This window comes from Peromyscus leucopus, chromosome 11 (genome assembly GCF_004664715.2).
Source record: "Peromyscus leucopus breed LL Stock chromosome 11, UCI_PerLeu_2.1, whole genome shotgun sequence".
NCBI classification, from domain to species: domain Eukaryota; kingdom Metazoa; phylum Chordata; class Mammalia; order Rodentia; family Cricetidae; genus Peromyscus; species Peromyscus leucopus.
The window spans coordinates 31068710-31094577 of NC_051072.1; the positions used below are offsets into that span (position 1 = coordinate 31068710).

Genomic DNA, 25868 nt, shown 5'->3' on the forward strand with positions numbered 1-25868 from the left:
ATAAGTGATATAAGCGTCTGAGTGATTATTTTATAAGTGGATTGTGGGACTGCAGGGCTTGGGGAACCTGGAGAGAAGCCCTCCAGCAACAGCTACCTTCAGAACTGGAATGGAAGAACTCTTCTATCTTAGATAGAATTTTATCCGAGTCACGGTATTCTGTTTTCCTGCTCTCTGTTTCTTAATAGGATTTGTGTCACCTGACATTAGCTTTTTATAGATCTCTATGTTTTATTTTCCAAAGGGAAAAAAAAAAACAGTTAGGAGAGCTAGACCTTTCATTATTGATTTCTCCACTGTATCAGACAGTTTAAAAATAATTTCTCAAAAATTAAACCAATAAATTATTGAGTAGAGTATAGATAGATAGATAAAGAGATAAATAGATAGATAGATAGATAGATAGATAGATAGATAGATAGATAGCATAGAATACATCCAAATATTATGCAAATAAGTAGCTACAACTTGGCCTGTGGTGTGGGAAAGAGTGTTACATGTATATGCAATTGCAATAATTTGCTAAGTATTTTGGAGAGCACCATGGTCACTACATACTTAAAAGTGAAGAACCACTTTCTTACAATAAACTTAAAAAAAAAAATCTATATTACTTTAACTTACCTTTGGCATGAACGTGATGCCACACACTGAGTAATTAATAGAGCTTTTCTTAATCTGCCATACTTAGAATGTAAATCTTTAACTTCAAGTTCTATGAATCATGATGAATGTTGACTAGGCTATGATTCTAGTAAAGTTCTATATTTTGATTTTTATTAGATGTTTCTCAGTAACAGGTATCATGAAAATTGATGTAGACAAGGGATGTCAACTTTGAGAAATCCTAAGAACTGAACTGGTTCCCCATAGTAAATAGTTGCTGTTTTTCAGAACATCATAATGTTAACACAAATAAATTATTTTCTCCTTGAATAAATAGAGCATATTCCATAGATCTGTTGATTCAAATCTGTCTTATGTTTTTAAGTAATTTTATGGCTTTAGTAGGACCTTTCTGAGTTCCATAGTTGCTTAATTACCATATTACTGTTGAAACATAGTGACAAGTTAAGTCTTCCTATGAATTTTTTTTTTTTTTTTTTTTTTTTTTTTTTTTTTTTTTTTTTTTTTTTTTTTGGTTTTTTCGAGACAGGGTTTCTCTGTGTAGCTTTGTGCCTTTCCTGGAACTCACTTGGTAGCCCAGGCTGGCCTCGAACTCACAGAGATCCGCCTGGCTCTGCCTCCCAAGTGCTGGGATTAAAGGCGTGCGCCACCACCACCCGGCAATGAATTTTTATATAAAGCAATTTTAAATTAATGTGAAGAATTTCATAGATACAGCTAATTTCTCCCTAATGCATCTCTGGCCCCCTCCTTAAGAGCTTTCTTCTCTCATGGTCCCCTTTCTAGTTCCATGAACACAAGCCTTCCACATATACATGCATTTTAATATATATTATTATATATATATATGCATTTTAATCTTTTAATTTCTAAACATGCTGACAAAGAATCAAGAATCAAGTGTGATTATTGAGATGAGCCATTCTTGACAATCAGAGTTAATTATCAGTGTGTCACAATGGTCTATTTTATCCTGCACACAAGTGGGCTTCTGAATGGCCATAAATTACTTTTGAAGCCGTCATTTCAGGAACCGAAATAGACAATCAGCAAGTGTTCAAATGTCAGAAAGAATACAATGTATCTGCCTGATTAGAAAATGGTTCTTTAGCACTTTTTATTTATAAAATTTACTTTAGATTTCCAATTCAGTTAATATGGCCAATATTTCAATTACTGGTATATATTAAAATTACAGATACAAAAATCCTAAGTAATCATGTCTTTAGCTGAAGTCTGTTGATTTCTCATCTTCATTTTTCCCCTTGTCCCCCAATTTGTTAAAAGTCCATTTTATTAGACTCAGTTCATGCTGTTCTTTAACAAGGCCTCATTAAATATAACTCTAGAACTTAGCATAGTTTTTGTTAGCTGTGTCTTTGATGTCTTCAGGCAGCTTATCATCAGCATGCCAAAATCATCTCATATTTGAAGTCAAAAATCCATATGTACACCGCACTTTGTCTTTCATGTCCACATCTTATCAATCTTAGTTATAGATGGGGGTAAGGTCATAATCAAGTTTTACCCCACTTCATTCTATTGTTGCCTATACACAAAGGTAATATATCTAAATATATTTTCAACAAGTTCCTTCATAATATCTCATATATATTCATCCATGTGAAATAAATGGAGGCCAGCCTAATATGGCATAACTTGTTATTATTAGTCAATGCTTGTGACCACACAGAATTTCTCTGAAATCATTTCTTTTATGACTCAAACATCCCAAGATGTAATTTGCCGCATCTTTGTTCATTCTCTTTGTAAACCATTTTCATATATCCTGGAAACAGTTGTAAAATTTTCATGGTTTCTATAAAATTCTATGCAAATAACCCACCATTTCCTCTCTAACATTACATCCTTTAAGGGTGCAAAGTAAAGAAATAAGGGGACTGAGCTCATTTGTATTAGGAGGATACTGAATAATGAGTTTAATTTCTTTATAGTTTACCCCAATCTATTCAGTTTAACATAATTCACGTCAACAGGAGACAATGTATTGTACGTAAGACTGAATATATTCTATTTATATTCTGTCACTCATCACTGTTGTGTGGATCCCAGGGGGAGAGTTATGCAATTTTGGATCCTTCTTGCAACTATTAGTAAATGCCACTGGTGCTTTTCTCATTCTAAATGTTCCTTCCATGTACATTTGTGGCCTGAGGACTTCTGTTTAATATTCTGCAGATGGCAGCAAAGTAAAAGCAGTTTTGCATTCAACTTTTGTAGATGCTATCTCTAGGTTTATACCACGTACACTTAACTTCTTGCGTGTCTTTGTCCACTTTATATTTTCTAGGGATAAAGAACAGTTGCTTCTAGTTCTAGCTATCCAAATCATCACAGACACAAAGACACACACAGGCACACACACCTCATAATCCCAGACTTGCCTCAAATGCACTATGTAATTAAAAATGACCTTGAATTTCTACATCTGATGCCTCCACTTTCAGTGTTAGGACTGCAGATGTGTGCCAACATGCTGTGTTTAGGCACTGAGCCCAGAGCACTGTGTACACTAGACAAGCACTCTGCTCACTGAACTCCATACTCAAATGTGCTTAGTTTTATTTCCTGTTGCTGTGATGAAATACCCTGAAAAAGGTAACTTTGGCAAGAGGGGATTCACTTTAGTTCACACAGAGAGGAGTCACAGAAGCAGGAACTTGAGAGTTTCCCCAGCGTGTAAGATTTCCATTTTTCATTGCATGCATTAATGCGTTGCTCTTTGATGTTGACTTTTAATGCAGTGTAGCTACTTCACATTTTTGGCACCTTGAGCTCCCTATTGCAAGGGATTATTACCTGTAATTGTGATCAGATATATCTCTTCTCATTTAAGTTGTTTCTGTCAGGGTATTTTGTCAGAGTAAAAGAAAACACAGCTATGGAACCAATCATCATTCGTTTTAAATAAGAATATTCTATACCAACTTATAGAGGAGAGATATCAACCCTAACACACACAAAACTACAAATGTTCGTAATACATAATGCATATTGTGCTAAAATGTAAAACTGTTCAAGGAAAACAAAACTCAAAGATATTAGGCCAACTTCCCAATGCTACATTGCTAGACTAGATAAGAGAACCAGGAGCTGGATCTAGTACATTCCAGGGCACAAGGGCACAAACGTGGGTCTCCTTTACACTGATACCACTCAGATTTGCTTTTACAATATTGGCATGCTTGCTGTCAGGTTCTGAATACTTAACGCTAAACAAATCATTCTTTAATTTTGGTCAAAGTAGACTCCCATCAATTCTGCTAACAAGCAAACTCAAATATCGTCAGCATTCTGCATTATGGAAAGCAAATGCCCAGTACACAGGATTGAGCGTATTCCCAGTTCTGTTGTTTTCTAGGAACCCTTCCCCAAATATAACTAAGCTTAACATTTCAATCATAATGGTTCAGGCTGCATAAGATACATATTAATTATGTTAATGGATTTTATAGTAGACATTATAATTGTCATCTGATTCTATGGCATATTGAGAGACATTTTTCTTGACTTTATAATATGGCCATGAAAATGTTACCAATAGAGAATGCATTGCATTTCATTGCTGTATATTTTTGTGAATCACAAAAGTAACATGGCAGATGCCCACATTTTTCAATCACCAAACATATGCAAATACAATATCTACGCATGGTGCACAGGGATGTTGCCATTACTGTCTGGTAGGGGATAGCCGAATGGAGAGCGGAAACATATTCTCATTCATCTTTCCTGAGCAGAGCTAAATTTCTGAGGCCTCTGACTAGAAGAGTATTTAAATGTTGCTTTACTGGATTCAACTTGTATCTTCAAAGTATAAAATGACTGGGAAAGATTCTATTATATATTAAGTTCTCATTTGATGAACTACTTATAGCATTAATACTTGTAGGAATGCAAGTAAAATTGGTCAACCCCATAAAATTATTAAACTAAATTAATTTGTCACAAGAATTACTCAATTTTAGATTGCTGCATGGTAAAAAAAAAATAAATTCTCAAAAATGGAAGAGTCTGTAGTGGGATTATGAAATGCTCACACTGTGATTCTGGAAACATTCCTGTTGTTATTTCTTATATACCTTACTTAGCACACAGCTTATTCAGGTCTCTAATTCTGCAGCATATTTCTAGAGTAACATTTAAATTAGTGCTGTGGCAGGCAAAAGAATGAAATAAGAGAAAATGATAGAATATTCTTAATATGGGAAGTATTTATATAATTCCCCATAAAATAGGCAATTTCATTTATGTATTTATGAAGAAATATCTTTCTATATTATACAACAGAATGATAATCTTAGACATTTTGGAAACATGAGAAGTCTATATGAATTGCATGACATTTGTGTAGCTGTTAGTGTTGTAATATACATTAAAGAAACATCTATTTCATATTCTGTTGATGCCCACTCACACAATGAAAACAATGGACCACTTTATTATAGTCCATATGAACTCAAAATATTTTCAGGAAATGTAAATATATGTAATGCATAAGGCATGAGACATTATAACTGCTTTTATTGCTTGATAGCTTTAGATTTATGGCAACAGTAAAAGAAGAAATTTTATTCAAAACTCTATAAGGTGCAATAGCTTTTTATATGCATCCATGATATCCAAAATCATTGCAATGGTACACATAATTCAAGAGTTGCTTTCTGGAGACATGCACCTAATATGGCTTGTGATAGATGAAGCTGATCTGAGGTTATGAATTACAATGATAAGGTGCTCTCAGAGTGACTAATGAGATTTGATAAACAGCTTTCCTGGTCAGCGCCTCTTGCATGTTACTAGCGGATAAATGGTTCTCAGTTAGTCTTTTTATTTTCAGAAAAAAAATTGAAAATGTGCATTTTGAGTTCATTTCTTTAGCATAGCTGAGTTCATTTTACACAAATTTTACAAAGGATTTGCATCAAGACCATTTATGAAAACTAATTTACCAAGATAAATAAATTTGAGTGGAAGGAAAAATAGTAGCCTGCATGGGAGTTCCTTCAGCAACTTTAGTTGGTGCTCTTGAGGTAATTCTCTAACAGATGCTTCTTCTAGCCATTTGTTTCTTATGTTTAAGAATCAGTATACTTATGGCATAATACAACATATAGTATTGTATTTCCAGCACTAGAGATGCAGAGGCAAGAAGCTTGTAAGTTAAAGTACAGTCCAGGCACATTTCAAGGAAGCTTGAGTTTTTCGAATATACTTCAAAATATATAAATAGATTTAAAAAAACAAAAAAAAAAGAATGGGCCTACAAAAGAAAAATAGGCTTAGAACTTATGCCTTGTACATATTTTTTGTTTAAGACAGGCTCCCATGTAATCCATGTTACTCTCTAACTCTCCCTATGAAGTTGAGTGTGGTGATATATTGTGTCCTCAATAAATTGTGTACCCTAATAAACTTATCTGAGGGTCAGAGAACAGAACAGCCACTAGATTAGACATAGAGGCCAGAAAATGATGGCACGCATGCCCTTAATCCTATCACTTGGGAAGCAGATATCCGTCTGGATCTCTATGAGTTTAAGGCCACACTGGAAACAGCCATGCATGGTGGCACACATCTTTAATCCCAAGACTTGAGATCTCATGTCTTGCTTGGGAAAGACACATACCTTTAATCCCAGGAAGTGATGGCAGGAAGCAGAAAGGTATATATGGTGTGAGGACCAGGAACTAGAGGCTTTTAAGCTTTTAGGCTTTTAGTAGCACTTCAGCTGAGATCCATTCCAGTGAGGACTCAGAAGCTTTCAGTCTGAAGATTCATGGAAACATCCAATGAGGAGTTGTTGAGGTGTGGCTAGCTGTGGCTTGTTCTGCTTCTCTGATCTTTCAGAGTTCACCCCAATAGCTGGCACCAGGTGTTTTACTAATAAGACCTTTTAAGATTCATGTTACTGTTGAGGATGACCTTGATTGTCCTATTTCTACCTCCTGAGATCTTATTAGACTCATGCACCACCACACCTAATTCCACGTAGTGTTGAGGAGCTAAGCCAATGTTCTGAACACAGGTGTTTATGCATACCAGGTAAGTACCTTAACAGGTAAGCTAGAAGTCTCAGGCTTTGGTCATATATTTCTAAATAACTTAGCAGAATCAAAGTCATATAAATGCATGCAATTATAGTAAGCGTTTTAATCTTCTGTGATAAAGAACTATAATTCAATTTAAAGTTTTCTGTATTGTAAATTTTATTTGCAAACAAAATATGACATTAGAATTTGCTTCCATATGTTCATTCTCATCAAATAATTCACACAGAAGAAGGAAGAAAAGAGTTTACAAACTCCTTTCCTTATGAGAGGTGCTATGTTTTTGTTGAACAAGGAATGTTAACCAGGCAGTCTTCGTGGACAGAGAGAAGATGGCAAAGAGAAACCACAGCACTCAGCATGCTGCTGACCTACTTTATTATTATAAGTTCATATTGGCTATGAATGCATTTTTCCCCAGTAGAGCTGCAATGATTTGTCAGCAAATCACTTGCCTTTTGTTAGGACATTTTTAAAAAACTCTGTTATGGCAGTACATTCTATTTTGGAAAAAAAAGTCAATACTACTGTAATAATATAATTCTAATACAGAGAAATTGAAATATAAAGTAGATTACTAAACCCCAAGAGAGGAGAAATGTTTTTCTTCAATTCTTAGTTATATTGCTTTAGCATCTTTCCTTAAGTCTATTAGTTTAGTGACATTATTGGAACCAGTCATTATCTAAGTAGTTGAATGGGCATGATACTTTAAAATTTTTCTAGATTATCATCAGTAGACAATATAATCATCCTAGGCTTCCACGATCGACTTACATATTGCTTTTTTCTTCTCAAATTATTTAGTTAGAAGAAGAGATATCAGCAGTTGTTTATCCTCTGCCTTTATACATTTGTTTTGACAATTGCAGACTTTCAGTTGGAATTAACAAGAGTAACTTGGGCTTGACCACAGTCAAGGTCACAGACACAAAGACAGATGATGATAGCTGAAAGGAGTTCTTTACTACTGCATGGTCCTTTGGTGTATACCCCTCACAATGTTTCATCTTAATCTATGCAAAGTACAGGGCCGACACTAACATATCTTCAGGAAATTAGGTGGAGAGAATCACTCATGGGTTTTTAAGGAAGGGTGGAAGAGGCTGTGTAAGTGTCATAATTTTGAAGGATGTTCAGCTTGGTCAGTAGAAACCATGCACTATATTACAATATTCAGCCCATGTTCAGAGGTCTTGGGGTAGTTCATAGTAAAGCTCACATTTTTTTAAGCTTTGTACTGTTTTCAGCACCCAGTGGAAAGTGTATGAAAGAATGCCTGCTGAAAAATGGAACTAATGAGCATACGACTTACTCTCATTCTCCATTGTATGCTTGGCAACTAGGATACGCAGCATAAGGATGAGGTCAGCATAAAATAAAATGAAAGATGTGGACACATACCCCTATCCCTAACACAAAAGCACTCTCCAGTTGATAACCACTTGCAAATTAAAATGTAGTTTCCCTCAAGGGAGTCTCACTGGAGAAACAAACTACTCTTGAGGGTAGTCTGCATGTACAGTAGTAGATGGCCAACATAATATGAACTCAACGGCATCTTTGGAGGTTCCTCATCTCATAATGTTGTGTCAAGGCTTTTAATTTTTTTAACTTATTGTTTTTATTTTTATTTTTTGTCTCTTTTTAACATACAGTTCCTTTGCATACATATTATGATTTTCAGTTTAGTGTTTCTATGGGATTCTTGAGTGTATGAACAAGTTGGTTTGTTTCTTGTACCTTCTCTTGGGTTCTCTTATTCTCTTTGTTTGTCTTGACCAATTCTGATGTGTTAATTTTTTTAATTTATAAAATATTATTTTATATCATTATCCCTTAGAAGCATGTTTGTCTCTTTATATTTTTGGTTGAAAGCCTACCCTTTAACAGCTCAGCAATCTCTCCTGTCTGCCTGTTTGTCTTCTAATGAGAGACAGAAAGGGGGTAGATCTGAATGGTAGGAGAGGAGAGAAGCAAATGAGAGAAGAAGAGGGAGGGGGAACTGTTATCAGGTATATTCTGCGAGGGAAAAAAATCTATTTTCAGTAAAAGAGACATTTAATACTTAAAATAATCTCATATAGCTTACAAAATGAAAATTTTAAGTCAAATGCTACCAAAATAATAGAACTAACACAATTTTGTGTAAATCTATTTGATTCAGAATGTTTGCTGTAATCAAGTAACTGCCTCCATTATAAATATACTGCCGTGATGTGACTGGTTTTTTTCTAGGGCATGATTCATTACAACAGCACTGTGTGTTGTACACCTTAAGTTTCTAATACATTCTCCATCTTACGGTTGTGAAAATGTTACATATTATTTAATGTGTCATTTATCTACATTTGATCACATGGATTATTTGCATATTATGTCATATTATGTCCATAAACTAACTTTATGTGATATAACACTTTTGGATATAACATGTTCCAAATTACAAAAGTAAATTCAAACTTTATGTGATGTAACACTTTTGGATATAACATATTCCAAATTACAAAAGTAAATTCAAACTCTGCATGTGGAGTGTTCAGAACATTTTGGAGTCATAATATGCTTACATTAAAGCCTTTGCGATGTTAACCAACAAGAAACTATTCATCTGAAAGACTGTAGGTAAAAGAAATGGACTGCCTAAGTATAACTTAAAGGCCCCAATCATGAAAAAGCTTATTCTAGAAAAGTAATGTTTCACTGCAAGATATTTATGTCACAATAATATTTCATACAGTGTGAAAGTATTTTAGATTCAAGTAGTTAATAAGCAATTTAAATTATACTATGGTCTTATCTTGTCATGTTCTTAAAATTAATATTTCTCATTCGTAATTGAATCCAATGCTATTACCCTCAATAATTTTATAATAAATTAATATATTCTCAGTGCTTTCTACAAGCAAGCATAACCAAAAGATATCATGGGAATGTAACACATTTTCTTAGACATTAATTATCTGCCAAACCTAAGATCTTAATTCAGAAAGAATTTTGTAATTCAAATTCTGTTCATAAATGGAATAAGAGCAAGTATTACAAATGTCTAACAAGATGAATCCCTGTCCTTGCCGCAGCTCCCAAGTCAGCTTTCTCCTTCTCTTCATTTTGTCAGCAACTGAGTTCATGTATTGACTCCTTCAATATAATGTTATAAGAATTACTTTACAATTTATAAAGTTATGAGCAAGGAAATTAGCTGAAAGGAATCAAGATTATTTTCATGGAACAAAACATAAATTAGAAAAAGTTAACATAACAATGACTATATCAAACCAATTGTATTATATTAAACACAGTAAAAGTGTATAGCATAGTTATGGTGGTAACTTCAAATTTCTAATCAAAGACTAGAACAGGAATTTCTAATCATAGGTTATATGCTAATAAGTAGCTAACTGAATATAAACATAGAAACATCAGGATATATAGCAAATTTGGGTACAGAATTTTGATATGTATGCAGTTTCTTAATAATACTTAAGAGCATGAAATTAATGGAGTGCCAAAGATAAATATCATGGCCTAATTATCATGCCATATTTATGAAAGGCTCCTGTGTCTTATACACAACTTGATTTCTAGTCTCAAGTTTTTGCTTTCAAATTAGATTTTTCAACAAATAAAGAAAACCATCAGTTTGGCTTTTTTTTTTCAGTATCAGAAATCAAACACTGAATTTAGAGCAGTTACTGTGCCTGTGATTAAGATTGCTTTTTATCGTCGATCTTAACCTTTCTATGTTATCTTAAGTCAAAGATATTCCAGAATAGATATTTTAGAGTCAGATCCATATGAACTGTACATATGACTCTATATTCTATCTGTGTAACAGCTTATTCACATAATTTCTGAAAATTCCAGTTTTCTCAAAGAAAGAAAACTGACAAAAAGAGACAAAGAAGTGATCTGCAGCTTCATACAGCTATTTTATATAGAAAGAAGAAATAATGAAGATTGATGTTTTAACCACATTATATTAAACACAATACAACAAACACTGATACCCAGAATACCTCTCCTTTCTGTCTCTCTGTCTCTGTCTGTCTGTCTGTCTGTCTGTCTGTCTGTCTGTCTCTCTCTCTCTTTCTTTGGCATACACAATTGTATGTAGTCAATCTTAAAGGAAATAAAGGCATAAAATGCTTAAATAAATTTGCTTAGAACCAAATACATAATATATTGCCCTGTGATATAATTACACAACTATGTGCTTGTTTTAGATATTTGAAAAGAATTCTTTTACTTTTTCAGTGATGGCAACTGTGATTTTTCTGGAACGTAACTAGAAAAATTTTAAATAATAATTATTTGCCAAATTAATTATTGCATTTGTGCCAGTGATGTGTCATCTCTGGCATTAGTTCTTGTCTTTCTGCTCTACGCTCCATCCGTAGCCTGATGAGAGAGTATCTCCTCTTTCTCTCCCAGACAGTATCTTCATGCCTGCCTTTGTTTGGTGATGTATTGTGTCCCCCAATATATTGTGTACCCTAATAAAACTTATCTGGGGTCAGAGAACAGAACAGCCACTAATTAGACATAGAAGCCCCACAGTGGTAGCACACACCCTTAATCCTAGCATTCCAGAGGCAGAGATCCATCCAGATCTCTGTGAGTTCAAGGCCACACTGGAAACAAAGCCAGGCATGACGGCACACATCTTTTCTTTAATCCCAGCACTTGAGATCTCATGTCTTGTTTGGGAAAGATACACGCCTTCAATCCCAGGAAGAGATGACAGAAGCAGAAAGGTATATATGGTGTGAGGACCAGGAACTAGAGGCTTTCAAGCTTTTAGGCTTTTAGTAGCAGTTCAGCTGAGATCCATTCAGGTGAGGACTCAGAAGCTTTCAGTCTGAGGATTCATGGAAACAGGATCTGATGAGGAGTTGTTGAGGTGTGGTTAGCTGTGGCTTGTTCTGCTTCTCTGATCTTTCAGCTTTCACCCCAATATCTGGCTCTGTTTTTTTTTTTATTTATAAGACCTTATAAATTTCGTGTTACACTTGGCCATATATTTTGTTTCCTCAAAGATAAGTAAGTGGACAGATGAAGGCAGCATCAGAAATTTTGAAATTTGAAAAGTGATCCAACCCATACAAATTTCTTGTATTGGTCTATATAAATTTTAATAAATAATATTTATCAAGTTTTATATTATCAATACTTATCAAGATGTTATGAAGTAGGTTATAAAGAAATTACTATGTCAGGTATTTTCTTGGCCACCTTCTGTGGTTCTAATACGTTTCCCAAAATTTGCCCTTTGGAAACTTAATTCAAGACTCGCCAAGGTTGGCAGATGGAAATTGGTGGAAGCTGGGTAGATAACGAGGGGTCATTCATTGTGAATATATTGTCTTCTGCCATGGGAAAATAGCTTTCCCTCTCTCCAGGAAACTCAGACACAAACTGCCATTTTGCAACTGGAGACTGAACATGGAGATGCCTTGGTCTTGAGCTTCCCAAACTCCTGAATTTTGAGAAATAAATTTCTGGTTTTTTATAAGTTACCCAGTCCAGTACTCTTAGATAACAGCACAAACAGGCTAGGATGACACTGAGGACAAAGGAAAAAAATCTCTTTGAACTTAAATTTGGGAGTGAAGGACAGAAAATGTATACCTAAAGAATATACATTTGTGAATATGCATGTGGGGGGGTTACAAAAAACTAAATGTGTTTTTAATTAAGTATCAACTGGGAGATAGATACACAGTTTAACAAAGGCTTTTAGAAAAAAATTCTGAGGAAGTACTATTAGCAGATATGGGTGAAATGAAGGACAGACCCAAATGAATATGAGATTTCATATCAGTGAATATTTTCTTAAATTTTTATATTATTATACTTGCTTAAATAAAATAATATTTTAAAATTTAAAAATATTTCCATATACTGCACAATGAAGATTAAAACATATCTTTCCCATTAATTTTTCCTTGCGCTAACCACAAAATGTACTGAGATATCCTTAAACTAATTACAAATATAAAAATATTTGGAAGCACATTGTATCATGGTTGTGTGTGTGTGTGTTTATGTCACTTATATAAAGTATATCTCAGTATTTAAAGTAAAACTTTTTAAAAATAGAGGCAGCAGCATTTACATTCCCAGGAATACAAGAGTAAGTTTTAGCTTTAGAGAGTCTGGATCGTCTAATTCCATATTAAAAAACAAAGCCTTTATGGAAGAGAAAGCCAATAGTGCTACCAGAAATACTTTGAAGTTTTGGGCACGATGTTGTGAATTCAGAAAAGAAACAGCATGAGTTACTTACAACCATTTCATTTAGGGAAACCCAGCAATCGGGTGGGAAGTCCTGAAGCAGGGGGACCAGGAACTGAAGACAGCCATCCCAATGACACAGGAGCAGCATCATGCCAATGAGGTTGAAGATTCTCACCACGGCACTAGCGAGGTCGTACGTCATGTGGAATATCTGTCACCAAAACATAAAGTCATACTTTAAAAACTCACACAACAAATCAGGCATGCTTGCAAAATTATGAGATGAGAAATAAAATGAAAGACTGCAGATAGAACAGTTCTTCTTTTTTGCTTCTCAATAAGCTGGCAGTTTGCTATGTATACTGACAGGTGTCTTACAAAAAAAACATGATACATACTTTAAGTAACATTGATGTTGATGGAATATTGCTATTGGAATGACTTGAGAGATTGAATCTGCTTGAATAAGGACCTTAGAGACATTTTTAGTTGTGAGCCTAGTCTTTAACGGCCGAGCTATCCCTCCAGCCTTTTTGGAACCTAGGGCCTATGCTGAGACACTTTGCTCAGCCTTGGTGTATGGAGGAAGGGAATGGACCTGCCTCAACTGAATCTACCAGGCTGGGCTGACTTTCCAGGGGAGACTTTGCCTTGATGGAGGTGGGAATGGGGGTATACTGAGGGGGAAGGCTGGGGGTGGGTGGGAGGAGGGAGGACAGGGGAATTCGTGGCTGATATGTAAAATTAAATTAATTATAAAATAAAAATATCTTTAAAAAGAACCTTAGAGATAAAGGGTAGCTCATGTTGCTAAAAATGTATGATACTTTAAGTGTCATATTCCCTACTATAAAAATTATTTTATAGTAACTGATATTATTACACAAAACACAAAATAATGACAATTTACATATTGAACAAAATGCCAACTGTGGAAGTATAAATTCAACTGCTTTTTTGATTGTTTATTGTTTTTAGGTATTACAAGAAGTAGAACGAGAACCAGCTCTTTCCCCTTATCAACTAGCATTAGCCTAGTCTGGAATGGCAGAGTCTAACTGGGAGCAGACCTAAATTCTAAGCTAAGATTCCAAACGCCAAAGTGATGAGTGCAATCAACAAAGATGTATAAACACAAACATTGATATTTAAAATCACATACAATTCAACTAATCTCTATATGTTTCTAAATTAATAAGATCTAACCTGCTTTGAGAAATTACCCAAGAAACACTTTCAAAGTTCAATGTGTGTGTGTGTGTGTGTGTGTGTGTGTGTGAGAGAGAGAGAGAGAGAGAGAGAGAGAGAGAGAGAGAGTCAATTTTTGAAGAAAAATCAATAATTTTAGGGTACGAATACTGATGTATGTTAAGACAAACTAAAGAGACATTTGTACTTTTGCTTGTGTTCAATGAAATGTTTTCAAATCTGGTGCATTCTATATGTATAAACTTTTTTTAAACACTCTTGACATAATTGTAGTGAGCAAATTTTATCTCTGTAAAAATATACAAACTGTTCCAAACTCCTGTAAAATGGAAGGTTCTAAATCTTAAAGGTGACACAGTACTTAATTTTGATATGACATCATATGGAAAACAATATATTTTGCAGTATAAATGGACAGTTCCTAACTCATAGTCACATACAAGTCCCAGATTAAACTCAATGGGACACAAAACAAGAAGCTATGAATATGGGAAAAAGATTCCTAGGGATGAAGGGGGACTGGGAGAGGAGGAAGGGATGGAAGGGAAAAAGGGTAGGGAGTAGTAATCTAAATGCATTATATACATGTGTGAAGTTGTCAAAGAACAAAATTTATGAATGATAATTGTAATTCAAGATCTATTGTATGTCATTATGATGACAGAGAATAACAATACATTACAAACAGCAAAATTACTAAGAGCAGATGTTAAGAATTCTCATTCTAAAATATGAGGATCAAGATAAAGCTAATAATTAAAAATTAGCTTGACTAAGTCATTTCACTATATTTGCATGTATCAAAATATTATGTTGTTGAACTGGCTTTTTGGAGCTCATTGCCTATGGTGGGACACCTTGCACAGCCTTGATACAGGGAGAGGGACTTGGACCTGCCTCAGCTGAATGGGCCAGGCTTTCCTGATTCCCCATGAGAAGCCATACCTTTTTGGAGGAGAGGGTAGGAGATGGGCTTGGGGGGAAAGCTTGGGGAGAGCAAGAGGAGGGAAGAGGGAGAGATATTCTGTGGTTGGTATGTGGAATGAATAAAATATTTCTTAATAAAAAAGACAAAAATTACTGTGTTGTATGCCATCAATAAAATTTTGTAAATCAAAAGTTTTGTAAACTTTAATAAATAGAATATAAAGAAAAAGATTTTTATTTTATGCTTTAGTTTTAATTTGGCTTTGTATTTGACAAAAGTGCCATTTTGGTGTTGGTCTCTTACATTTTTAATTGACAAAAACATATTTTCACACAATATATTCTGAACATGCCTTCCCTTTCATCAACTTCTCAGAGATCCTCCCTACCCACCCACTCCACCTCCTCTCTCTCTCTCTCTCTCTCTCTCTCTCTCTCTCTCTCTCTCTCTCTCTCTCTCTTTGAGAACAAACAGGTAAAGAAAGAATGAAAGGAAGGAAAGGAGGAAGAAAGGGAGGAAATAGGAAGGGAAGGAAGAAATGAAAGACACACATAAACCCACAAAAACATAAAATCAAAAACCATTATATTTAATCACAGACCAATAAACAAAAATGCCCAATGAAAGCAATATGAGACAAAAAATGTCTACAAAAATAACATTGAGTTTGTGTTGGTTGGGCATCTACTGCTGTTCCTGGGGTCTACCCTTAAGTGTGGTTAATATCTCTATTGAAACTCCATGGGAGAAACTAATTTTTCTTTTGCAAGAGGATGCCAATTGTAGATAGCATCACTTATCTTTTAAACTACAAAATTATAAAATTTGAAAAGTGTTACTTTACTGCCTATAGAATGATTCTCAGAAATTATCTGTGGCTGGGTAGGTCATAGCCCTGAGGAGATAATTGACTACTTTTTCATTGCTAAGTAGACATAGTATCAAACCACCTTCAAATATTTACCCTTCTGCCCATAATGTAGCAGCACTCTGTCTTTGCCAGAGAAGTTTCTTTTTCATTGGTAAGAAGTTAATACAAAGTCCCCCAACTGGTCACAGAACAGAGAATAAGTGACAATGGAGTGTTCAGCCTTAAATGTGAGAACTATAGCACATCCTATTGCCTAAATCTAAGAGAAGAACAAGCAGAAAACAGAACAGAATAGCTGTAAGGTCGAGGAATGCTGCAAAGAGGTGTCTTTGGGAAATAAAAGGACCTTGGCAATCATGATCTCACTAGGGCTGAGACTCCTCACATAACTTTGCACAACATCAAACCAGACCAAATTCCAAGAGGGATGGGAGAAGGTTATGGCTACTGAAGTGACTTGAGGTCAGTTGTCTTCAGGATTGTGGCACCTGGCAAGTTGCCAATGTTTGAGTGATGGCCCTACACTTGTTCATGTATAGGTAGCTGTGTTTGAACTTAATTCATGAAGGAAGAGAAGGAACATGAAGAGGAGGAGGTGGAGGAGGGGGGAGGAGGGAGGAGGAGAAGGAGGAGGAGGAAGAGGGGAAGGAGAAGAAGGAGGAGAAGAAGAAGGAGAAGGAGAAGAAGGAGAAGAAGGAGAAGAAGGAAAAGAAGGAGAAGAAGGAGAAGAAAAGAAATTTGAAGAATACACATGGGGGTATGCAAGGAGTGGTATGGTGACAGTGAGAGGAAATATAATTAAAGTATATTGTGTGCCTGTGTGAACTCAGGAGTCCGTGGAGGCCAAACAGTGCTAAACTATGTGAAGCTGAAATTTCAGGTGGTCTTGGGGCACCTGATACAGGTGCTGGGGACTGAACTTAGGTCCTCTGCAAGAGCAGTATGCAGTTATCCACTGCGTTATCTCTCCATCCTCAACATTAATAAAACAGAATGAACTTTTTAGCAATATTGATTGTACAACTATATATGGTAGAGAGGCATCATATTTTTAAGTTCATATATTAATTTGTAAACATATTGTGCTTATTTAAAACTAAAAACGCATTTTTAGAAATTTCAGTCATATGTAATATCAAGGGTCAACTGTCCCTTAAACTGTTTTTCACTTTGACGGTTACTCAGCTTCCACACTACAGCTCTTCACTTCCTATGGGATAAGAGAACAGTCGTTTCCTTTCTCCTTGTCTTTCTTTTTTTTAAAGCTCAAAGACAATTTTACTAGAGAAAAACCCCAAGGCAGGTGGGACATAAAACTTCAGCAGCTGCCTGTACGGAGATTAGAGGAAAGAAGAAGAAGGGCCGTTCCATTTTAATGTGGCAGGTGGGTCAGGCACATGACGGACAAGCAGCCACATGGCAGCGGGAGAAACTTTAGAGGAAGAGAAAGGAAGCCCAACATAATTCGAGGAAAGCCCCAAGTGGAAAGGAAACCACTTAAACCCTGCTTAAAGAAAAGTAGAAGAAAGATAAGCACAATTCAGCTGCTTTTCTGAGTCATTCAGAAAAGCAGCATACTTGTCCCACATGACGGGGCACATAAGGTACTACGTAACAGCCATTTTCAGCCACAGGTTTTTTTTTTTTTTCACACAAAATTGCAATTCCATATCTTTTCATATTTGAAAAATGTGTCCACTACATTTAATATTATCATTATTTTTTTCTGAAAGAAATTATACCATCTGTTTTCAAGAACATGAGAAAAATTAAAAATAATTTATGTATGAATCCACTGGACAATTTTAAGAGGGCTCAATGGTAGCAACATTTATATTTTAAACTACAAAATTATAAAATTTGAAAAGTGTCAATTTCAAAATTTGGGTTTATAGAATTGAACTCCATTTACATTCTTTCTCTCAATTAATTTGTATATGTTATCAGTATTATAATCATATATTAGTTATCTAAGTGTGCAGAACAATTCTATTAACAGTTTCAAATTTCTGGGAATTTCAAGTCAACAGCACCTGATAAGTGGGCACCAGTTAGAAAAAAATGCTTTTGATGGGTTGTATTTGATGTGGGCATATTTTAATATTATGTATTATAGTTGGAAAGTGTGGGAGCCCATTCTCGGGTTCCTCATGGCTTTACCCAGCAGGTCCGAATAGAGGATGATCAGGACCACGGGCCTGAGTGCAGGTGTCTGAGATGGTCTGCACTTGGCAGTGCTGGGGGAGGAGATCTTTTGCTCCACCCCTTGGCATCTCTATAAAAACCCTGGGCCAGAGACAGTTGGGGCCCGTTGGAATAGGTTCCAGGCCCTCTCGAGGCTATCCTTTATTTTCTATCTGTTTATCCTCCGCAAGATTCTCTTCTATTAAATCCTTCTATCTAATATTTTCTGCTGATTGCACTCAAGAAAACTCTGGGGAACTGTGGGGGTGGTGGGTAAATGCCCCACAGGAAAGTAATAGAGTAACTGGATCTATACAAATTTTCATTTAAAAAATTTCTGTAGGAATAAGGGAAAATGTTATCCACCAGAATTCATGTGGTATTGAATGTGAGGCTCTACCATACGAAATGTCTAGTTGCTTCTTGCCCTTGTACAAAACACTACAGAACTTGCATCCAATCTAGCCACCTCTATTTACACCTTAAGTCAATTCTCAATGATTCATAATGGCTAATAAAATATAAATGCTACATAAACAGTTGTTCAGTTGTGTTATTTAAGGGAAAACATTTATACATGTTCAGTACAGGCAGATTTTTTTGCTCTTACCAATTACTTTCTTTCTGCATTGTGTTAAATTTGTGGATGCAGAAGCCACAGATGTGGATAACTGACTGTATCTTTTTAATATTCATGAGGACTATGTGATGCCATAGAATATTTCCTCAATGCACCAGAAAATTGAAAAAAAAAATAAAAAGAAAGAAAGAAATGAACATACATAATGCCATGTCCTACATTTACTTAAGAAAGAAGTTTACATGCTGGGAAAATCAACTTATACACAAATGTGCTAAAAAAATTGTTTAATGGATTCGTACTAGGGAAAATGGAGTTAGTTAGAGCAGTTAACTAACTTGGAAACTAACCATGGTGCCTGGCCTATTCCTTCCTTATAAATGACAAATAACTGTAAATGTAGTAATTGTACACAGAATATACCACTAGTCAACCAGTGAGGGGCTATTAACACTGTAAAATCTTAGAATCTCCTTTGAAGAAGTTTGTGTGAAAACAATGTGAGGTTTACCATACACAAATTTAGCATGAAGTCAAAATGAGGATACTTTTAAGATGACATTATTTTCTGAAACACTTTTAGAAATTCAATCTTGGAAGCTTGCAATAAAATAAACATTTAAAAAATAAACAATAAGTTGGATTATTCTGTTTTTATTTTCTAGTTAGTGGTGGTAAAGGCTATATCCAGCTAGAAAGTGTGTGTGTGTGTGTGTGTGTATGTGTGTGTGTGTGTGTTCATGTAGAAAATCGTTGAAAAACACACTGTTAACCATAGCAGCATTCACTTCATACTAAATAGATCTTCTGAATGTATTTCAAATAATATTTTGATAATATTTTCTTTCAGAGGAGTTGGAAGAAGAATGCATTTCAGAAATAGGATGTTCATAATCTCCACAGTATACCTGTATACTCTCAAGTCTCTGTTTGTTTACTCCTATACATATTAGATTTGTAATGTTAGTTGCTCCAACAAGAACATCTTGTTATCTCTGAACTTTAAACTACAAACAGCAATACAGTTTTGTTTTGCTATTCATTAATTACCTTAACCATGGCATAGCATTGAAAGGAAATAAAATGACCTTAGAGGGGACACATAAGAGAAGTGGCTTTTTGAGAAATTATTAGGTTCTGAGTTACCACTTTTATAAATGGATTCATATCTTTCTTGAAAATAAGTATGAGTTTTTCTTGACTAGGATTGGGGGGTCACAAAATTGGATCTTGAAGTACTGGATCCGTGGCTATTAGAGAGTAGTCAAGGGTCTTCTCTTTTTCTCTCTCTCTCTTAGCTCCTTCCACATGTACAACATTCCCTTTTCTTTTGAAAAAGTGCCAGTTCCATATTCCTTAACCTCTCTTCACAGTAAATTACTCCAATTCAAATACTCTGTCATAGGAACAGAGCACAGATGAATACAAGTATATTTCACTTACAAAAATATAAGAGCTGAAGAGTTGGCTTAGTGGATAAATCACTTGACACACACACACACACACACACACACACACACACACACTCACCACTTATAAAAATGCCACACTATTCTTCACTTTAAACTGAAGTCATGATTTCTCAGAAAGGAAAAGTACTAACCCATCATGTGAAGAAATAATAATTTTTTCTTCCTGGAATTTAATTTGAATTAAAGGGTTTTTTAAAAATACATCCAGCTTATCTTACATATTAGTTGGTAATACAAAGTAAGTAATAATTGAATAATGAAAAAAAATTTCTTGAATAAACATGGTATAGAGCCAATATTAGACAAGTGACAGGGTTATCTCAACATTCATAGCCTACACTCATCATTATCAGTCTAGTAGGGCTGTGCAAGCACCACCCCATACTCAGATTTGCCAGATAAAGTTGACAGAGTGAGAAGAGTGAAAATGGGCTTCTGAAAAGAATTGTGGAAGTGAAAGCAGGGCTTCATAACTCTGTATGCCCTGGCCATCAAAGTGGCATCATACATTGGCACACACTCTTGGTATTCCGGCAGATGAGCCCATCAAGTTAAGAATATTTATTTATTTTAGTGGGATTGTGTCAGATATGCTCTGGAAGATAAAGTAGGGCTGGTTTGCTGTCTTAGCAACCACCTCTTGAAAGAATTCACTGAGTAGTAAATTTTGGTAAGAGGCCAGTAAAGCTTCTACAAATCTTAGTGGAGAAACTGCACTATTTGCCCTTTAATGAATCCCAAGAAGGAAGAAAAATCATGCCAGAGCTCTTCTACTACCCTAAAAAGAAACCAAACCTGAAAAGCTCCACAAGCATTGGCAAAATTGTTAGGAGCCCAAGATACAACTGAGTCAGATCTGATCACTTGGAAAAAGGCTGTGTTTCAGCTGCACAACGTGGACTCCTTCAAGAACTGAGTGACATCAACCATATGACACCTTGTCAGATCAGATAATACTGCATCTGAATGTTTTTCAGACCACCTGAAGTTTTGAAATATTTGACTATCACAATGTGAAATGTGTTGCGCAAACCACTGCAGATGGGAAGATCTTTAAGAGTAATAACCATTGTGCATAAAAACTGGTTTCTCATACACCCAAACTCACCTGCATATGAAATACAGGCTGTGTGGAGAACACACACAGGATTTATCCCTCATTGCTCATGGCATTGGCCCTTGTACCTCGCTAACTCACACAACATCTCCTTCAAAGGTTTAGCCCATTTTATTTATTTGTTATTAATTGCATTTTTTCATTAATGTTACATCCTGACTGCAATTTCTCCTGTCTCCTCCTCCTATTCTCCTCCCCTGTCTTCTTTCTGCCCCTTCCATCCACTCCTCCTCTGTCTCTGTTAGATAGAAGCTATCTATTCCTGTCAGAAGTTTACCAGAATCTGCCATGCCAAGCCTCTCATCTCATAACTGAGCAATTTTGCTGAGAAATCACTAGCCTTGCACAGTCTTACAATGGACCTTGATGATTCTCTTTTTTCTCCTTTATCCTTATTCTTTATTTTCTTTTTTTCTCTTTATCCTTAATTACTACCTTTCTCTTGTTTGACTCTATCTTATCCTTATCACAATTTAGACCTTCCAAGTCTCTCCTTCGTAAGAAATATTGAATATATATTCCTGGTCCAGCTACTGTACTAATGGTACATCTCAAGCATATTGAAAAGTTATTTCTATATAGGTTTTGCTATTTATGCAATATATAATTCTGTTTTGCTATAAAATACTACTCACACAAGTCTTTGATCATTCGTATTCTTTGTCCTTATACTCATTCTCTGTTTCTGTAGTTGAGGTTCATTATGGTTACTATACTTGAAGGACTTCACATTCATAACTTCTGCTGTTACTTACAGTTCAGTGATCCCCTAAGACTGACCTCAGGTGAACTGTCCTAAATTCACTTCCACAACAATCAAGCTGTAGATGTCTAAATCTTTATTGAAGCTTCTCACACTTTACATCCCTCTTGTACTCTCTGCATAACATTCTATTCGTTGATGTTCAATGTAACCTTTTCTGAAGTCTATGCTAGACTGACTCAGTGACCTCGCCTTTCTAGGTAACTAAATCCTATCCATTTCCATCTGCAAAGATTCTTGAATTGCAAAGTTCTGATTTTAAGTGGTTGTCATCTGCTACTTTAGTGTTTTTTAAAATCCTAAATTATTTCATGTTTCTAGATTTGCCCTCCTCCATCTTACAATCAAAGTTTTCTTCCCAAAATGCAGACATTAATGTCGGCATTCTAGTGTATTTGAGATAAACACTAATCCTAAAGTCTAACATAATAAGGCTTCATGATCCGGCCAAGGCTTACTTATCAAGCCTCCCCTCCTTTGCCTTCTCTTAGCCTACACATTCATTTTCTTCTGTCATCTCATTTGAAAAATTCATGGTTCGCTCTCCTCACAAGTCTGAGTTATGTAACCATTGTCTCCATTAAAATGGAGTTTTCCTAGATTGAAAGACCCTTGCCTTACCATCTTAGATGCCTAATGCCTTTGACACACACAAACATGATTTAAATAAAAATAAGTTGAATAAAAGAAAAAAATGGATAAATTAAGCCTGCTGTTGATAGTATACACAGAACTTGTCTTTATATTTATATATAGTACACAAAAATTGCAATCAAGTTGACAACCCAGTTGTTCTAAGTTCAATACTCACAAGAGGGATTTTATGGGTTTTTGTGTTTTGAATATGCTTTATGTTTGCAGAACTTTTTAAGTATTGTAAACTCTTATGTAGTTTCATGACAGTGAAGATATTTCAGCTTTTGAGACTACTTTGAATTAATTAAAAAAATTGCTCTTCACTGATACTGTTTTTGACAACCTAACTCTACAGAGCTTTAAGACTCAGGACCCATTATCAACTTGAGCTAACAGGCTATCCTTGTAACAGACAGCAAGGCTGTGCCAAAATTTAATCTAAAAATTGAGATTTGGACTTACTCTTATTGAGTTGGCACTACTTAAACTCAATACAATTCAGTATTTTGACAAGCTCTAAATGGAAGAGTCCAAAAGGTTACTATCATTATTATCTGGGCTTCCACCCAACATTCAAATTCACAAATCACTGTCATGTTTAAGGCTGCATTCAGCCCTGATTCTAACCTTCACATCATTGTTTTCACTGGATATATTTATGTATAAGAGTTAAAAGAAGACTTTTTGTACTATGCTTACTAATTTTTCTAAAGAGAAAATTATTTTAAGTTCACGACTCATATGGGACAAAAATTTTATTGATTCAAGTGTCATAATTTCAACTATAAAACTACTTTTTGTTTTTTGAGACAGGGTTTCTCTGTGTGTATGTAGCTTTGGCTGTCCTGCAACTCAGTCTGTAGACCAGGCTGTCCTCAAGCTCACAGAGATTTACCTGCCTCTGCTTCCCAAGTGCTGAGATTAAAGGCACATACTAGCACCACCTGGCTAAAACTACTTTTAAAAAATTACTTTTCAAAGAAAAGTCAGTATTTCTCAAAGGAAACAATATGGAAAGGTTCAGTTTCTGGGTGTATATTCAAAATAAGATATTTTTTAAATTGTTTGGCAATTATTTTTAATCGTAGATCAGAGTGACTGTAGAACAATATTTTTTAACATTAAAAACCGAAAAAAAAAGCACTCTAAAAATGTTCTAGATAGAGCCCCAAAATCTTTTAAGGACTTCAGAACATTTGTTTTTCATCAACCAAATGTATTTGGCTAGCTACCCTCTACAAGAGAATCCACAGCCTGAGTCTTTCCCTCCTCTTCTTAATTCATATATTGAACCCCTTATCCCAGTGCATTAGGGAGAAGAGGTAGAGCTTTGGGGAAGCAAGTAAGACATACAGGTAGAATCCTTAGGATGGGATTAATAACTATAGAAGGAGGCACCAGGGACCTTCCTAAATTTCCATCTCTTTTCTATGTAAGCAACTGCCTTCAAAACAGGAAGACAGCTCCCATCACACATTTCATTAATGAAAAGTCAAGAAAATAAAAGAAAAACAATGGGGCTTTGGGTCAGAATGGTAACTGGGATACTGTCCAGGCTGCATTGCATGGGTACCTGGCTATAAGACACGAGGAAAGGCTGCTGGTCACATGACTGAAAGAAGCAGACTAAAATGTTGGCAGATCAGTTAAATGGACCAGGTCTTAACATCACTCATAACCATGAAGACTAAGTTTTGGATCTGCCCACCATTCTCAGTCTCACAGGAATATGAATCTTAAATGAGGTTGACACATTTCCCACTGTGATCATTGTTTGCTGAAAGGAAAACCTCTACCACCCTCTATAACAAAAACTTGGACATATTCCTTAATCTCTCTGCCAAGTATCTGTGAGTTAAGCTGCCTTTGCCTTCAGAATTGTGTGTGTGTGTGTGTGTGTGTGTGTGTGTGTGTGTGTGTGTTGTGTCAGTTCAGTGTGTAATGTGAATGTGTCAGCATAGTATGTGTTTGTGTGTTTGTCTCTGTGTGTGAAAGTATGTGAGAGTGTATCTGTTGGAGTACATATTTAAATTTTTTTAAAAGAAATTTAAATGAAACTAAGATTCGTTAAATGAAACTGCAGTTGAATCTCACAATGTCTTTACGGGCATTTATTTATTTTTCTATATCTATTTATTTTCCCATGTGTCAGGAAAATGGACTATGTACCAAGAAGACACATTTGCCTTCTTTAAATCCTAAAAATTAAAACCAAATTTTAAAAGGAGTCTATTTTCTCTTTGGAGTTTCTAAATTAAAATGCAACAGCCCTAGTGACTGTCAAATTACTCATCAAAATGTATAAAACTATCAAAAACCTATTTATTAGAATTAATAAGAAAAGGCTTATCTACTTTGCAATTCAAGCGAATAATGTATTTTCAATGAGAAATAATGGCTTGTTTGTCACTAAAAAAGGATGAAGCGAGAGAAGCCACTTGTCTTCTCCTGTGACATAATTGTAATGATGTAAAAAATGCACAGAAAAATACACATCAGGCATGATTCCATTAAATGCTAGACAGTGTCAATATTCTTCCAGACAAAAATAAAATAAATTTTCTTTTAAAGGTAAACCTCTGATCTTCATAAATAGCTTTGCCTTAATTCAAATCTATTTAAATTTACCATTGATATATCTGCTTTATCATTTTTACTGAAGCCAGGATAGAATAACTGAGATAGCTTAAGTAAATATATACATATATTTGGGGTAATATATAAAATGTATATTCATCAAGGGGAGAAAAGAGTGGCTATGAATTAGAATGTGGCAGCATCTTAATTATATATTTTTAAAAAATGTTTGCTTAACAGAAATATTATATTTATATAAAATATAAACTTTGATTTTGAACAAAGTAGCTTTTTCCTACATTTAAGAACATGGTTTCATTTCTGTAGTAGACTTCTTCATTAGCAATAGGAAAATGGGGAGTCAGCTGTAATAAGCAAAAACAGAATCTCAGTTTTCCAAAGACATAATCATGAATCAGAAAAAGTTCAAAATCAAAGTCAATAAGCAGCGCTCATGAGTCCTTTTTGAGCCTCCACTTAATCTTAAGGCACATGAAGTCTGCTAGGTTTTAGCATCTGAAGTGAAGCTTCTAGTTAGGCAGAGAGACCCTGCAGGCTCATCCTCCTTCCCAGTTCCATCCAGCTTCAGTACA

At 35.2% G+C, this 25868-nt stretch overlaps 1 protein-coding gene across 1 annotated transcript in view; it reads right to left on the bottom strand.

Moving 5' to 3' along the window:
* The window catches only part of Hcn1 (hyperpolarization activated cyclic nucleotide gated potassium channel 1), a 384202-nt gene that overhangs the window by 150457 nt on the left and 207877 nt on the right, over positions 1 to 25868 (bottom strand). Inside the window, exon 3 of the mRNA XM_028885374.2 lies at positions 12988 to 13149. Within this exon, the coding sequence (XP_028741207.1) occupies positions 12988 to 13149 (162 nt within the window). The remainder of the gene's footprint in view (positions 1 to 12987; positions 13150 to 25868) is intronic.